The sequence below is a fragment of the Musca domestica genome, unplaced genomic scaffold (assembly GCF_030504385.1).
Source record: "Musca domestica strain aabys unplaced genomic scaffold, Musca_domestica.polishedcontigs.V.1.1 75, whole genome shotgun sequence".
NCBI lineage: Eukaryota > Metazoa > Arthropoda > Insecta > Diptera > Muscidae > Musca > Musca domestica.
This window is the reverse complement of record NW_026712393.1, coordinates 2,061,511-2,079,106: the sequence shown is the minus strand read 5'-3', so window position 1 is coordinate 2,079,106 and position 17,596 is coordinate 2,061,511. Positions and strand designations below refer to the sequence as shown.

General features: G+C 33.7%; 2 protein-coding genes across 14 annotated transcripts in view; both read right to left on the bottom strand.

The window, feature by feature from the left end:
* LOC101887471 (mitogen-activated protein kinase kinase kinase kinase 5) overlaps window positions 1-7,866 on the bottom strand; it is a 444,668-nt gene extending 436,802 nt beyond the window's left edge. For 4 of the 9 annotated variants that reach the window (XM_059130462.1, XM_059130468.1, XM_059130469.1 and 1 more), the window contains exons 1-2: window positions 7,538-7,859; window positions 5,227-5,784 (exon numbers count right to left, since the gene is read on the bottom strand). In XM_059130462.1, the coding sequence (XP_058986445.1) occupies window positions 5,227-5,343 (117 nt within the window). In that variant the 5' untranslated portion in view covers window positions 5,344-5,784; window positions 7,538-7,859. Of the gene's footprint in view, window positions 1-5,226; window positions 5,785-7,537 lie in introns of all 9 variants that reach the window. The other 5 variants (XM_059130466.1, XM_059130464.1, XM_059130465.1 and 2 more) reach the window with 5 other exon arrangements.
* A 6,813-nt stretch (window positions 7,867-14,679) lies between these two features.
* LOC101900611 (uncharacterized) overlaps window positions 14,680-17,596 on the bottom strand; it is a 153,818-nt gene continuing 150,901 nt past the window's right edge. For 2 of the 5 annotated variants that reach the window (XM_005185729.4, XM_059130491.1), the window contains exon 15: window positions 14,682-15,028. In XM_005185729.4, the coding sequence (XP_005185786.2) occupies window positions 14,980-15,028 (49 nt within the window). In that variant the 3' untranslated portion in view covers window positions 14,682-14,979. Of the gene's footprint in view, window positions 15,029-17,596 lie in introns of all 5 variants that reach the window. The other 3 variants (XM_011295145.3, XM_005185733.4, XM_059130482.1) reach the window with 2 other exon arrangements.

The following is a 17,596-nucleotide window of genomic DNA, read 5'->3' as shown; positions in this document are numbered from 1 at the left end:
GTACGAAAAGTACTAAATGGTATTAAATTTGGTATCGGGTGAAGGGATATAACATGAATCCTGAAATTTGATTGCAATTGGTTTGTAGGATATAGATAAGGCGGTAACGAATTTTTATTATTGAAAAACTTTGAAACAGTTTTGGCCAGAGAAAGTCTAGGTGGGTGTATTGTGCAATGGTTTTACTAGTGTTCTCCTCTGTAAAATTCAAAATGAAAGATTTTGAAGACTTTTTGCTGTAAAAGTTAAAATTTTTCCTATTATTCTTTCCGTAAGGGTAAAATTTGAATAATAAATTAAACCTTGAAATTCTGACAATTTAACTAATTTTGTCAAACTGAACAATTTGTGGATTTTGAGTAACACGAACACTTACTGTTCTAACGAATCTAAAATTGTAAGGAGGGATTTTCGTTGACGAAGAAGGAAAATTAATGCAAACTTCATAAAAATTTCAGTTTTTTTTTTTTTAAATCTACAATTATTTCAATCTACTTTATTTCATTCTTATCCATACGACCCATTGTGGCATATGGGATTATGTCTTTGTTTTTAACAGACAAAAGGAAACGATTTCTTTTTGATGTTTTTTGAAAAATTATTTTTTAAATAGATTTATGCATGTCCGTCTGTCTGCCAATGTATTTTTTTTAATAAAGTACAGGCCGCAGATTTTTTCCAAATAACGTAGAATTTTTGCACAATTTCTACGTATGTCCCAAACACGAACTCCATTGAAATTGCCCAGGTTTGAATATTGCTTGATAATTTTTTTAATTTAAAACTGTTTAAATTTTTTTCTAAAACATATTTTAAAAATTGCCTTTTATATTGCAGATTTGTTTATACTACCTTAACAGTTTTTGAAATATGCGTAACATTTTAATTTTTCCAAACTGACTATCTTTAAGCCAATGTATGTTTTCTTAATTTAAAAACCCCTTGCATAGCGGCGTGATAATGATCTTGCAACGAATTGTGCCTCTCTACGAATATCTGCTCTGCAAATTTGCCTCTTTTTTTCATCGTACACACAAGTTTATGAAAATATTCCAATTTATTTAGTTTTGTTAATGTTCTTCCTCTAAATTCTTTTTTCTTTTCTTTGTTTTCAATTATGTCGATTGTTCACTCACATTTCTTATTGTTCATTTTTCTCCGCTCCACATACAGCGTGTGCATCTTTTCAAATTGCTGCGTTAGAGAGACTTTGAATGCAGTTGAAAACCCCATTTGGATTTGTTATTAATTTCTCAATTTTGATACGTCATTAAGAGTTCTGAGCATGTCTAGGTTTTTGATTTTTGTTTTGTAGTTGTTTTTTTTTTCTTCTTTGGATTAGGAAATAAGGAAAAGAATTCCTCTCAGATATACTCTACATACACATTTAAATGTTTACTAATGAAGAATGTGCTTGAATGAATTGTAAACAATTTTTTTGTTTTCGGTTTCGAATGCGAACAGGGGTGTTGTTGTTGCTGCTGCTGTTGTCAAGTTTGTTTGGTTGCTGCTGGCGGCTGGTGTGCTTGTCGAAATGTGAGGCAATGCTTTTGGAATTAATACTTTGGGAATGTCGGGATTTTTTGAAATATTTCAATTTTTCACAAAACGCAGAAAATACAGTTGAGGCAGTTTGTGGATGTTTCAATGATTTTGTTAAGGGTTAATTGTTGAAATCAAATGAAATGCATAAAGATTTTTTTCTGTTTTAAGGGATGACAAAATGAATACGAAAGTTTTTTTTTTAATTTGGAGGGGTAGTATATTGAGTATTTTAACAAAGAAGCTGTAGTGTGCAATGTTGTTTTACCTTTACCCTTCACTATTTGAAAATGTAAACATTTGAAGCAGAATAATGTGGTAAATATCGTTTCAGAACTTACAATACCAAATTTAAAAAATGCCCTTGAAATTTATGGCTAGAAGTAACGAAATATGGAATATTAGAACAGGAAAATGCGAACCGATGTAGAGAAATTTCTGTCATTGAAAGTGCCAAACTCCAAATACAAAATTAAAAACACTTCCCTTAAAAAATGTTGAATAAAAAATCAAAATACCAAATATCGAAAGGAAAAAACGTTCTTGGTCTATTGATAACGCAAGCTGCTGATTTACAGCGAATTTGGTAGAAAAAATGGTGTGACATTGTTATATAGGGTGAGATGAAAAAACTGCAACCCACTTCAGACTGCTGTCATTTCTAAGCCACTGGTCTGACAGCTGTTCAAATTCTTCCAGAGACTGCTCATTTTGGTAAGAATTTTCGAGAAAAAAGGTATTTGTGATGGAATTCAAGCGTGATAGTCTGATTTCTTTATATTTGGCTGGAAAACCACAAGGAACACTCCAGCATTTAAATGTGAATAAATCGTTTGTGTCTGTTACCAAAGCTCGTTAACCTGATACTGGTAGCGTGGCCCGAAGTCAAGGAAGTGGACAGAAGAAAACAGCAACATCAGCAGAAATGGTTCGAAAAGTAAAGAAGCCACTTGATCGAAGCCCGCGTCGCAGTGACCGAAAAATGGTTCGTGAGCAATATTCCATTCCGCAAATATCGAAAAATGAGCTCGGGGTAAAGCCATAAAAATTCCAAAAAATGCAAGAACTTACACCGCAACAGAAAGAAAATAGACTTTGAAGAGCTAAAGAGTTGCTTCGCTTGGCCGAAAGTGGTGAACTGCAGAATTTGGCTTTCTCCGATGAGAAAACAAACAAAATGATGGTGTTTACTTGCCAAAGAGGTCAGCTGAAAATGTGCACCTTCCGTTGACCACCAGAACTCAAGCGCTGGCTATGGTGATGGTTTGGTTCGCCATAACAGCTGATGGTCGCTCTCCGCTCGTATTAATCGACCGTGGCATCAGAATAAATGCCAACAAATGTGTCTGAAGTATTTTGGAAAGCAAGGTTGGCACTAAAAAATACTAGTGTCGATCACGCTTCGCTTCGCCGGGAATGGGCCAAAATACCGCGGAGCAATATTCGGGTAGCGTGTGACGGTTTCATTGGCCGTTCGAAGGCCATAATTCGAACAAATCTAAACTTATTCGAAAATTTGATGCCATTTCCGACGTTTTTTGCTTTCATTTAATAAAATTAAAAAAATATGTAAAAATTATAGCGTTTGACTTTGTTACAGTTTTTTTTTTTTTTATCTCACCCTGTATTGTAGGTTTTACCAAAACGTGGACCTATATGCAAAATATATCCATTCGGAGATAGAGTGATTTCCACTGACGTATAGACGTGTCATGTCCCATAGGAACGGATATTGTTAAAATTGTATGCTTTTGTATTGTCTAAACTCATTCCTTCGAACAGCTACAAAGGGAATGTCATTATTGGTACACCCTCCATGTTGGAGGGTATACAAGTTGTAAATAACGACATTTTATGCGCAAAATGTGCTATAAAACAACGATGTCCCAGATGTTTTCCCCTAGAGGACAAAATTCTATTACGAAACTGAAAAAAGGTATTAATTTCGGATTTGAACTCTCAGTTGTGGAGACATTTTCATTTAATTTTGAAAATCTGGACTTGGAAGAACAAAATTAAAATAATTCGACGGTCGGCAAATATTACCGCTATTACAACAACCAGGATCTTGTGGTTTTTGGTCCAATTAAATACCACTCTCCCCTTCATTGGAGACTTGGGAGTGTTTTCCGGGAAAGAACCAAGTTGAAGTGACACAACGCACCAAGACACTAGGTATTAAATATCAACTTCGTCGCTCATATTTCGAAGAAATCATTTGCTATCAAGTTCTCGATTTTCTCTACAGGTCCGACTTACCACTACCACAAAGGAATGATGGCTCTTTGTGTAAAATTATTGAAAATCCTCGCATGGGGAGCATAAACTAAGCCCGTGAACTAATGGTCATAAGGCTAATGAGGTAATTTAATCGCGACGCTAATTTCACCGCACACAAGTATTGGTCTCTAACTAAATTGGAACTCCCTGACATCAGGCGATTGTGTTAAGCGACTATGAGTTGCGTAGCAGTTTTGTAATTAGGCACCGCCCTTTTAGGAAACGATCCCAATAAACAAAATCATTTGAATCCACGATTCTACTTCACGTGGATCGGTACTTCACATGGACTTGTTACAATGAATGACAAATTTGCATGGAACTACTACAACATATATGTATATGCAAAAGCATAGTAAAAACTTTACTACATAGTCACCTTCGAAAACCTCTATATTTTCTCTAAACGTGCCACCAACATCCACAAAAGGCCATTTCATAATAAAGTTGAGGATTTGCCGTTAATAATAAAAAACAATGTCACCCACCAGCACGCATTCAGAGCCATATCCTTTCCAAAAAATTTCCATTATCCCTCAATAGCCACACGACTTCCATTATTGAAGCCTTAAATCGCCATTTGGGAAAATATTCCTCATTTGATATCGAAAAAATCGAGGGAATTTATTTTGAAATTGAAAATATCCATTGAGGCTCCCTCGAAATTCCAGTATTGATTTCGATCGAAACTTGTTTCGAAATCCAATGCGAGAATTTGGCTACTTATTTTTTCCCGTGTTTCCAAAGAAAGAAGTCGCAAGGTGTAAAATCAAGAAATCTCGATCGAAAAATAACACGTTTGGAAACTTTCCGCTAAAAGGGCAATCGTTTCGTTGATTTTGTGGCAATTGGTCCCCATCTGCAGCCCACCAAACAGTCGCACATTGGGGGGTAACTCAACAATTTTTCGAGCCCCAGATGCGACAATATTGCTTGTTGGTGTAGGTAGGAAATGGGTCCGATCAGTAAAGATAATTGTTCGGTAAAATTGCGATGCATTTAAGGGCCCAAACTGCAAATACATCACATTTTTAATGATCGACTGGTTTGAAATATCATTCAAAACGAATTTTTTAGTCTTAAAACCCATAGCGTATTGCAAAATATGGTGTTTTGTCACTAAATTTTCCCAATATGTCGAACTTTCCGACCAACCGTTGTATTTCTGTCCGACAAGGCTCTTTACGACTACCTCAAGATTTTCGTTTTTTTTTTTTTTTTTGTGTATATCTCTTTTCTAATTAAATATCAGGAGCGATGGTCTCTTGTTGGAAACCCGTTTATTAGCACCCATTGCATTGTGGATTTTTCTCATTGATCATTCTTCTAGAACTACATTCTTGATTCTTATTATATTTTCAATATATTTTAATATATTTTCAAATAAATTTTCAATAAACTTACCTTATAAACATCGCCATATGTGCCCGAACCAATTTTCTGGATGAGCTCGTATTCATCCTGGGGATTGCGGCGTGATATATCCGAACTTAGAAGATTTGCATTGTGATGACCCGCCATTTTTGGTGAGTTTTAAAGTTGATGATGGTGGGCTTGACAAAGCGACGACACAAATGGTACACGATACACTTTTAAGACAAATTTTTTCGACGTTGGAAATTCAGGGAGAAATAATTTCCAACAGATAAAAAATTGAAGTTTTAAATTGAATTTGTTATTTTTTTTATAAATATTTTTTTTTTTTTTGTATTTGCTTTAACAGTCACTCCAAACAAAGACACAGTGATGATGGAATTTTTGTTTTGTTTTAATTTTTTTCTATTTTGATTTTTTTAATTTATTTTTGTTTTGCTTTTTTGTTATGGCGTAATTGATAATTATGTATTTTTTATTATTAAGTGGCTAATTTTTATCATCGAAACACGAAACGTTTATTATATTCTTAAATTGCATAATTTTATGTTTTTGTTATCGTTTAAATGGGGAAAAAGCTTGGGGTTCCTAGAGAAAAGTGGAAGAAAATTGTTTATTTAAATTTATTATTATTATTTTCATTTTCTGCGTCTTTTTAGATGACAAATAATATGCGAAAATAAAAAAAAACATAAAGAACAAAGAACAACACAAACATCAGTTTCATTCACATTAGAACGCTAAAGAGTTGTTGTTGCACTGGCGACGTTGGGGACGGGGGGACAGACAACAACTATTTAGCGTCGTTTGCCGCTGCCAGCGCAAAAACGTGCACGTCAACGTTGACGCAGACGTTGTTGCGGTTGACAAACACTGTCGTCCGGTGTGTGTTCTGTTTGTCTGTCTCACTGAAAGACAAGTGGTTGCGGATTGTGTTTATTTTTGGTTAAACTCGTTGACGTTTTTTCTTTTGCATTGTATTTCTTTTTGCAATATTCACAATTAGCTGGTTGTTATTGTTGTTGTTTTTTTATTATTTCTTTTCTGGGCGTCAGCACAACAATAATCATCTCCAGTTAAGAGATCAAATACAACTCAAAGAACTCTGCAGCAGCAGCCTAGGAAAGCACTAAACTCCACACATTCACACACACACACAAAATGAATCAAAAGAAAACAAGATTTTTTTGCTCCAAAGAAGTGTAATCAAATATTTCCTTTAATATCTGCTTTGTTTTATTTCTTCTTCTTTCACCGTTTTTTGTTTTTCTTTCATTTTATCTTTTGTTTTTCCTTTTTTGCACCGAAACAGGCAAAACAAGTGGTCTGTTTGCCAATTGAACTCAGCTGCTGCTGCCCGTATTCCAATTTGACACTTCAGCAGAGACAAGAAGACAATGACAGTAGTAATAATTTTCTCCAAAAAAAAAAAACCGTACACACAATGAGAGTCACGAGAGCGAGAGAGCATGTTGTGAGAAAAAGAGAATGTGGCAAAAACAAAACACCTTCAACGTTGTAATTTCATCGAAATACATAGTTGTTGTGTTACATTTATTATTATTGTTGTTGTTATTGCATCTCTTTGTAAGAAGAGTGGCAAATTGCTGGAGGTTTTTTGTGTTGTTGTTGTTTTCACAGCCTTTGCCTTGACACATTGCAATTTCAATTTCACCACGGTTTCTCTTGCCACATATTGCACAAATCTGATATGTCTGCTTTAAATTGTTAAAACTTGTGGAGATTTTTACACCTCACTCAATGCCTTTGTTTTATTTCGTATTAAACAATAATTCTGGTTAATTATTTTTTGACACTTTAGTTATTAAATAATAAAAAAGGGGGTTAACAATGGGGCGTGCGTGTCTTGAGCCACCAGAACACAACCACATACACAAAGAAGCAGCAGCAATATATTTGCGGACGACACGCCAACACTCATCGAACAATTATTATTTTATTATTTTCTTCATTTCTGTGTTTTTTCTGTTAATACTTGCTGCTGGTTTTGTTGGGGACGACGAATTTCTTGGTATAATTTCTTTATTATGCCTCCACTTCTTGTTGGGCCTTAAATTTTCTTTCATTATTTGATAACTCGATAAATTATTCTTGCCAAGTACAATTTCACACCGACACAAACTTCACAACACTTTGCCCCCTCTCTTCCACACAACGAATGAGAAAAAAAAAATAATTAACAAAAAATAATAACTAATTTGTAAAGGAAGAGAAGCAGCAGCAACATAGCACACAATAAGAACAACAAACAGCAGCAGCAAACAAAAAAACAAGGGCGACGTCAAATTAAAAAATTATGAAAATTCAGCCAAACACACACCCAAACACAATAGGCAGCAAAAAAGAAACACACAACTACCACGATGACGACGACGACGGCTGAACTAACAACAACGACTACGACTTTGCCCCGTTTTAAATATTATATTTTTCTAATAAGGAAATTTCAATCCACGCACATTTTTTTACATTGTGGCTTCTTGTTAATCGATTTCGTTTTAATTTCTTTGTGGATTCTTGAATTTTGCTTTGACAAAATAAATGAATTTTATACTATTGCCGTACACACAACGTTTGTTGTATTCTCTTCAAGACAGAAAAATCACAAACGACGTCACGTCCGTGTATGTCGAATTTTTGACAGCGAATGAAAATCAGCTAGTATGGTTTGGCAGCATTTTCATTGTTCTGTCATTCTCTCTCGTTCTTGATTACAATGTATGGGCATCACTTATCGTTAGCGTTAATCGATTATCGATGTGTTTAGGGGATGTTCGCAGTTGTCAAATTAATTGATGGCAATTGATAGGATTATTGAGAAATTGGATAGTAATTCTTAATGAAAAATAAACCAAAAATTCCTAACTTTATTTTATTTATTAAATAAATGGAGATGCATACATACGTCATTCGTTCGCGTTGTCATTTGTCATACAATACCAGAAATATGATTGTCCCTTTAATTTGTCTAATTGATCATCAGCTGCTTGTCATCTTGGTAATCTCAATTACAAATTATTTTTTTGATGTCCATAAATTGTCAAATTGGAATTGTAGTTCTTCCTTAAATATGAAAGTACAACCAGCAAGAAATTTAGATTTATTGCCGAGCAAATATTTATTTTTATGCCATTTGAAGTGTACAAAAGTCATGTAAGAAAATAACCAAATAAAATATTGGGCTCATAAGTCATGCAAGGCTTGAAAACGGAATGATTGAATTTTGTTAGATAGGACAAGTATGGCGATCGACAATATCGAGCTGGTCTTCTATAAAACTGGTAGAAGATTGTCATTCCAAATTTTCAGGCGAATTGGCGTTGATTTCATTGCAGGATTTTTTTCAGCGTAAGATTTCGTTTTATACAGAATCCATATAGCAGGTATTGCGAAGATTTTGTCAACATTTTTCGGTCGGTTATTATAAAGGTTTTTTATACCCCCGACCACAGTATGGATGGTATATTAAGATTGTCATTCCGTTTGTAACACCTCGAAATATACATTTTAGACCCCACAAAGTGTACATATTCTTGATCAGCATTAAATTTAACGATTTCCGTCCGTCTGTCCGTGTGTGGAAATCACTCTAGTTTCCGAACGAATTGAAGTAGATTGATAAAATTCTACTCAAATGTATATTATACCTGCAGGACTTTTGGTATAGAAAATAAGCCATGTAGGTCCATGTTTTCGTATAGCCTTCATATGACGGTACCTCCCGATATTTGGTATTTTGATGATTTTAGCGACATTATGCACCGGAATTGTTTCAAATTTGGTATTTGAAGTTCGTAATGGCTACTTCAGCCTAAGGCAGATAATTTTCTGTGCAGGTCCTCGTCTTCGTATAGCCCCCCATATAACGGTACCTCCCGATATTCGGCATTTTGATGATTTAAGATTTAAACAGAATTTTTAACGGATTTCATTGTTTTTGAGAATTGCCAAATTCGTTCCAAATGGTGGAGGGTATTCAAAGTTCGGCTCGGCAGAACTTAAAGTTTTTTTTGTTTTTTTTTTTTTTTGGGACTGTATTAAAATGAATGAATGCCTTAATATTGCGAAGTGCCAGGTTTGGACCATATTGGTTACTTCCTTCACTTTGTATGAGATATGTGATATTGATAAAAGTATTGGTATGGCAAAATTACAAGAAAATCGAACATTTTACATATATATATATATATATATATATATATATATATATATATATATATATATATATATATATATATATATATATATATATATATATATATATATATATATAAATAATCTTCACAACAGATCTTGCGTTATTATTATTTCTCTACCATCTTTATAACAGATCTTGTGTTGATGGAAATATTGATATGTACCAAGTCTGGATGGAATCGGATGTTAATTTCGCGTGTTATGAGCTGAATTTTTACCCTTTGTGGGGAAAGTACCTGAAAGACTCGACCCATATATCCCATTTCCACAACAAATCTTGTGTTAGTAGAAATAATGGGATGTGTGAAATATGAACATAACCGGATGCTTATTTCGGCTTTTATGATCGTTTGGTTATTCAAAACTTGGACTATTTGTGTGTGAGCTACCAGAAGGAATGGTCCGATCTCAATCGTGGGTTAATAAAAATATTGTGATATATGTAATGTGATCACATTTTATAAGAGTTATTTTTTGACCCTGTGTAGGGGAGGTACTTGATGGAGTGGACCTATATTGTCCATTTTCTCACCACACCTAGAAATGATGCTGATATTAAAATTTGCAAAGTTAAAACAAAATCGGCTTATCCTTTCTCTTTCAGTGCAGTAACATATTTTTTTTGAAAATTTCGACATTTTGTGGGGAGGTACCAGAAGGAGTGGACCGATATTGGCCATGTCCAAAGTCATTCTAAGTTTGACAATAATTATACCCTACACCACAAGGTGGTCAGGGTATTATATCTTTGTGCATTTGTTTGTAACAGGCAAAAGGAAACGAGATAGACCCATAGTTCCTTTTGATGATCTGCATAGAATCACATTCCGAGTCGATTTATGCATGCCCGTCCGTCCGTCTGTCCATGTATTTTTGTAAACAAAATACAGTTCTCATTTATTGCCCTATCCAGATGAAATTTTGCACAAATCATTTGTTTGGCCCAAGGACGAACCCTATTGAAATTGGAGATAATCGGTAAAAATTTAGATATAGATCCCATATATATCTTCGTCCGATTTGCCTTTTATTGTGCACCAAACGTGTAATATAAGCCCGAATAGTATAGAATTTTGCACATACAACCAAATTAGGCCTGAAAATAAGTTTGCCAAATTTGATCGAAATCGGTTCAGATTAGCTATAGCTCCCATATATATTGTTCATCCGATATGTTATTTTTGTCCTCCGCAGCCGTAATATGCACTCTGTAACAACAATATTTGGGGAAATTGATCAAATACAGCTCAGAAATACACTTGCTAAAGTTTATCGAGATCGGTTCAGATTTGGATATATCTCCCATATATAACTTCGTCCGATTTACCTTTTATTGTGCACCAAACGTCTAATATTTGCCCAAATGGGATGAAATTTGGCACTTACGACCGAATTGAGTCTCGAAGCTAGTATGTCAAATTTGGTGAAGATCGGTTCAGATATAGCTATAGCTCCCATATATACTGTTCATCCGATTTGTTATATTTGTTACCCACAGCCGAAATGTTGTTACGGGGTACAACGATATTCAGGGAAATATATCAAATGCAGCTCAGACATATCTGTGCCAAATTTTATCGAGATCGGTTCCGATTTGGATTTAGCTCCCATATATATCTTTATCCGATTTCAAATTAATTGTGCACCAAACGGGCAATATAAGTCCGAATTTAAAAGATACAAATGCTTCGGCATATTTAGTCCTTTGAACTTTAAATTATAATTATAATTATAGCGTGTATGATGGAATTCTCCCATAAAAACTTTTAATTGTTATGCGGAGCTTTACTTAATTAGCAAAGTGGTGTAGGGTATCATAAAGTCGGCCCCGACTTTAAGACTTTCTTTACTTCAAATGTCCTTAAAAGGATTTGGTTGAAGATAACTAGGGTCTTGGTTCAAAGATAACAGTGCCGCAGTAGCCATATGGCTGAGGGTATACAAATAATCATCACTTCGCACAAAATTTTTGCAGTTGTCGATATATGGTGTTCACAAGTGCTGATACATCTACCTCTGTGTATGCTCTTTACTATTTTTTACAACTTTTACAAAACAACTGAAGTCCCTCGATTGCCAACTGAAACACCACATTTTTTTCACGTGCCAAAAGAACTCATTAATAACGCCACGGTGTAGTAACGTCATTGGCGTGTGGTTTGGGGATGTACTAAATTGATATTGTTGTGTGTAATAACGACAGTATATTCCACGGTGTCTACAGAGCCCTCTAGTTGCACGTAGTATAGTAAGTATGATACAATTGAATTGCAAGATGGCGCTGACTACCATACCAAATACACAACGGTGGGATGTCAACAACACAAATTTGTGTGAGAAATTACATTTGTCTTATGGATATTTTTGGCCGTTATTACATAATTTGTTTTCTTTTTGTCGGTTGGATTCATACGTTACCAATTATTATTTTAGTGGTAATGTGATTAAAAATATGTTGACTCCGCAATTTTGAAAAAAAAATGGAGACGAATCGAAGCATCTATCGAATTTCGAAACTATGTTTTAAACATTACACAGTTGGCGATCCTTTGTTATATCCTCCACCATACTATGGAGGATATATTAGCTTTGCCATTCCGTTTGTAACTCCTCGTAATATTCATAATAGACCCTACAAAGTATATATATTCTGGATCAGCGTAAAATTCTAAGACGATCTAGCGATGTCTGTCTGTCTGTGTGTCCATGTGTTTGTCTGTCTCTTGTAATAACTCTATTTTTCGAACGAATTGAGATAGAAGGCTAAAATTTTGCATACATACATAGTTTACCAGTAGGCAGGTTAAGTTCGTAAATGGGCTATGTCGTGTAGCCCACACATAATGGTACCTCCCCATATTCGTCATTTTCACAATTTTTATATTTAAAGTTCGTAATGGGCCTATGCCAAAAATTTTTGTACGCAGGTCCATGATTTTAACGACACCGGAATTGTTTCAAATTTTATATTTAAAGTTCGTAATGGGTACTACAGCCTATGCAAAAATTTTTGTACGCAGGTCCACGTCTTCATATAGCCCCTATATAACGGTACCTCCCGATAATCGGGGCTGTCATGATTTTAACGACATTTTTCTCCGGAATTGTTTCAAATTTGATATTTGAAGTTCACAATAGATACTACAGCCTAAGATAGAAAATTGTCTGTGCAGGTTTACGTCTTCTTATAGCCCTCATATAGCGGTACCTCCCAATATTCGGTATTTTGATGATTTTAGCGACATTATTCACCGGAATTGTTTCACATTTGGTATTTGAAGTTTGTAGTGGATACTACAGCCTATGACAGAAAATTGTCTGTGCATGTCCACGTCTTCGTATATCCCCAAAATAATGGTACCTCCATATATTCGACATTTTAATGTTTTTAGCGACATTATTCACCGGAAATGTTTCAAATTTGGAATTTGGAATTCGTAATGGGTACTACAGCCTATGACAGAAAATTGTCTGTGCAGGTTCACGTCTTCGTATAGCCTCCGATATTCGGTATTTTAATGATTTTATCGACATAATTCACCGGTTTTGTTTCAAATTTGGTGTTTAAAGTTCGTAATGGGTAGTACCGCCTATGACAGAAAATTGTCTGTGCAGGTCCTCATCTTCGTACCCATTTATAGGTACCTTCCGTTAATCGGTATTTTTATGATTTTAGCGAAATTATTCATCAGAGTTTTCTTTCAAATTTGGTATTTGAAGTTCGTAATGGGTACTACAGCCTACCACAGAAAATTGTCAGTACAGGACCACGTCTTCTTATAGCCCTCATATAACGGTACCTCCCGATAATCGCCATTTTGATGATTTTAACGACATTATTCACCGGAATTGTTTCAAATTTGGTATTTGAAATTTGAAGTGAATACTACAGCCTATGACAGAAGATTGTCTGCGCAGGTTCACGTATTCTTATTGCCCCATTTTTTTGATATTTTGATTATTTTAGCGACACTATTCACCGGAATTGCTTCAAATTTGGTATTTAAAGTTTATAATAGATACTACAGCCTATGACAAAAATGTTTGTATTTAAGTCCACGACTTCGTATAGCCCCCATATAACGGTATCTGCCGATAGTTGGTTTTTTTTTGATGATTTCAACAACATTATTCACCGGAATCGTTTCAAATTTCGTATTGGAAAGTTCTAATGCGTACTACAATCTTTGGCAAACATTTTCGTACGCAGGTCGAAGTCTTCGTATAGCCCCCATGTAACGGTACGTCCCGCTACGTGGTATTTTAATGATTTTTGCGACATTATTCACCGGAATTGTAATAAATTTCGTATTTAGAGTTCGTAATGGGTACTACAGCCTATGACAAAAAAATTCGCATGCAGGTTCACGTTTTCGTATATCCCTCATATAAAGGTAACTCCCGATATTCGATATTTTAACGATTTTAGCGAATTGTTTCAAATTTCGTATTTGAAGTTCGTAGTGGGTACTACAGCCTATGACAAAAAAAAATCGTAAGCAGGTCCACGTCTTCGTATAGTCCCCATATAACTATTTCCATTTAAGTGGTAGTTTTAGGATTTTTTTGAAATTTATCAAGTTTATTCCAAATGGTGAAGGGTATTAAAAGTTCAGCCCGGCCGAACTTAGCTGCTTTTTAACTTGTTTTTGGTTAAGATTGTTATTTTAAAAATAGCTCTGAGTATTCCAAAAGCTTTGGGTGTTTACTCTAGTGAACTTATAATTTAACCGCTCAGATTGACTTATTCTCTGCATAATTAAACTTCAAATAAAACATTTATTTTAGTTAGTTCTGTTTTTTCTTTCTTTCTTCATTTTATTGCCAAAACAACAAAAGAATATACATACAAATTATAGTTAAGTATTGGTTTATTTCGAATATCAACAATTCCATCTTGGTTATTCGTTTGTAAAAAAAAACACATTTATTGTAAGATAATATTTGATTTGAAATAAGTGTTACAGTAAAATATACATACAAAAAAATAAATGAGATTACAACTGTATCGATATAAGGAAATACAAAAAACATAACATAAATAATAAAAAAAATTATAAAAGAAAAAAATATTGTAATGTTTTATATTTATTTGTTCAATGTTTATATCTTTGTAGTTTAAAAAAAAGGTTATAAATGACTTAAGAACTAAAAACACAATTTATTTTATTTTTTATTTTTTTTCTTTACATTTACAAAACAAAATAGTAGACCTTAGTATTGTTATTAAAAATTTTAATTTGTTGATTAATTACTTTTTTCTTTCACTTGGTTCAGTTTCAATTGCAAATGTGCGATCGGTTTTTTTAGTTTTTTTTTTTAATTTGTATTTGGAGTTCAATTTGTTTAAATATTTACCTATTATTTATATTTTATGATTTTTCTTGTTTTCTTTTCTTTTATTTTAGTTTACTTAATTTGTAGAAAAATTAGAGAGAGGGGGTATTATTATTCTATGTATAGAGAGTAGTAGGAGTAGGAGAGAGAGAGTGTGTGATTGTGTGTTTGCTATAAAAAACGGTTTAAATTATTTCGTTTTAAGTTTTATCTCCGCTTTTTGTCTGCTCATAATTTTCTAATGCTTCGATCTGCAGCTGCTGAATTAAGTTTTGATCTGTAAAATAAATAAATATAAAAAAAAAATATTAAAAATTTATTATTATTATTTTATTTGAGTAGAACAAACTGCTGGCAAACAAAGCATAAACAAAAACATATGCGAAATGTGTTAAGAAAAATAAACAGCCAAAATGGGAAAGATAAGCATTTGAAAATTTTAGCAATAAACAAGTTGAATTAAGGTTTCCGTTTCAAACTTTTGATGAACATGGAACATCGATTTATTGTTTCGATGTTTTGAAAATTACTTAGAGAAGAAAAAACATTATAAATTGTTGGAAAACTATTTATAAAGTGAAGCCAAGCAGAAATCTTTGGAACTTTGAAGCGTATAAAAAACGTAGCATAGTAGAGTTAGAAAAAGAATTGAACAGAGGGATTCGTTAAACTCACAGATAAATTGAACGATTCAACATTTTATATACAATTTTTTTATTACATTTTATATTAAAAAAAAACATAAATATAAAAGTTTTATTGATTTAAATAATGAAAAATAACAAAGAAATACAAAAACTATTATTAAATTTTATATTAAGGTCTAGCTTTAATATTATTTGCCAAATCAGAACGTATGTATGTACACACATATGCATAAAATCTAGAATTTAATTGGAGGTAAATTTGGACATAAATTGTTCATAGCATAAAAGAAGGTTTACACACCCCTAACAAAAGCGAACTTTTTTTGTGTCAAGGGAAACAATAAGTTATTGTTATTCAGTTAATAACTAATTAAAGTTAGAAACTTTCGGTCATCATAAAAAAACAACAGAGAACTCGTGACCTTCGCCCTGGATTTAACATTTTTTGTTAAACGAATTCGGACCCGGCTATGCTACTCAATTTACAAATTTCCCATTGGTTTTAAAATTACATTTAAATCTATTCTTTTTTTTTTTTGAAGTTGGATGGACTTTAGCCTTAATTCTTTAACTAGGGTCAGATGGAAAAGAGGTTACCTGACGTGAGCCCACGAATGTATGAATGTACATGAACATAGTATGGCGAATAAGAATTAAGCTAGAACTGTTGAGGAGCTGATAAATCTTATTCTAACTTCAAAAAAAAAAAAAAAAAAAAAAACAAGTAAAAAAAACCTGTAAGTTCGACCGGGCCGAACTTTGAATACCCTCTACCATTTGGAATAGATTTGGCAATTTTCAAAATTTCTGCTAAAATTTTAAAATAACCGAATGTAGCAGCTATATTAGGGTTAATACAGACAATTTGCTGTCATAGGCTGTAGTATCCATTACGAACTTCAAATACCAAATTTGAAACAATTCCGGTGAATAATGTACATAAAATCATCAAAAAAAAAAAAATATGAGGGCTATACCAAAATGTGAACATGCACAGCCAATTTTTGCCTTAGGCTGAAAATTATTTCGGTGAATAATTTCTCTAAAATCATCAAAATACCGAATATCGGGAGGGACCGTTGTATGGGGGATATACGAAGACGTGAACCTGCACAGACAATTTTCTGTCCTAGGCTGTAGTATTCGTTACGAACTTCAAATACCAAATTTGAAACCATTCCGGTGATTAATGTCGCTAAAATCATCAAAATAACGAATATCGGGAGGTACCGTTATATGGGGTTATACCAAAACGTGGACCTACATGGTACGAAAAGTAGTAAAATGTACTCTAAATATGGCGCCCTTTGTATTTGAGGAGCTATATCAGGGTTGATAGTATGATAGATGTACCAAAGGGTTTTTGGAAATTCGCAATATTCGTGTACGAAAAGTTCTAAAATGTACTGCATTTGGTACGATTTCGTATCTTGTTAACGGCTTGAAATTGGGAATGGGAATCAAGGTTGAGGAGTAGAATCGATGTAAGGAGGTAGTTTTGGACGTGTGCACTCATGTATACGAAAAGTACTAAACGGTACTAAATTTAGTACAATTTGAATTTGGAAGAACGCATGGAGCTGGAATTCTGAAATTTACCAATAACTTTACAGGAGGACTGTAGGATTGGTACATGGAAGAAGTTTTTGAAATGTGTACAAAAAGTACTAAATTTGGTACAATTTCGATTTGGGTGAACCGATAGTGATGGAATACTGGAATTTAGAAATAAAATTACCATTGCATTCTAGGACTGAGAAATGTAGGTAGTAAATTTGGTACATTTTACATTTTGGAGAACCAATAGAATTGGAATCCTGAAATACTATTAGATTATTGGACTGTATGATATGGGTAGTGTAAAGCGGGAGAAAAGAAAACACGACCGAATGGTCTGGATGTTGATTCAATTCTAATTTTATTTTTAAAATATGTTCCTTACGTACTACTGAAACTAATCTAACTTAACCTAGTCGCAGCCACACAATTGTTCTTATCTATTATTAGATTTAAAAGAAACATTGCATGGGTGCTTGTCCCTTCATTCAAGTGGTCTTGGCTATCCACTGTACGCATCGATACTGTGTGTGTGGGTCATGACCTTTATTATCTTACACATTATCGTATGCGACAGCGCACAAGATCACTTAATTCTACACATGTGATATTTTATGACCGCTGGGAAACTGATAATTTGG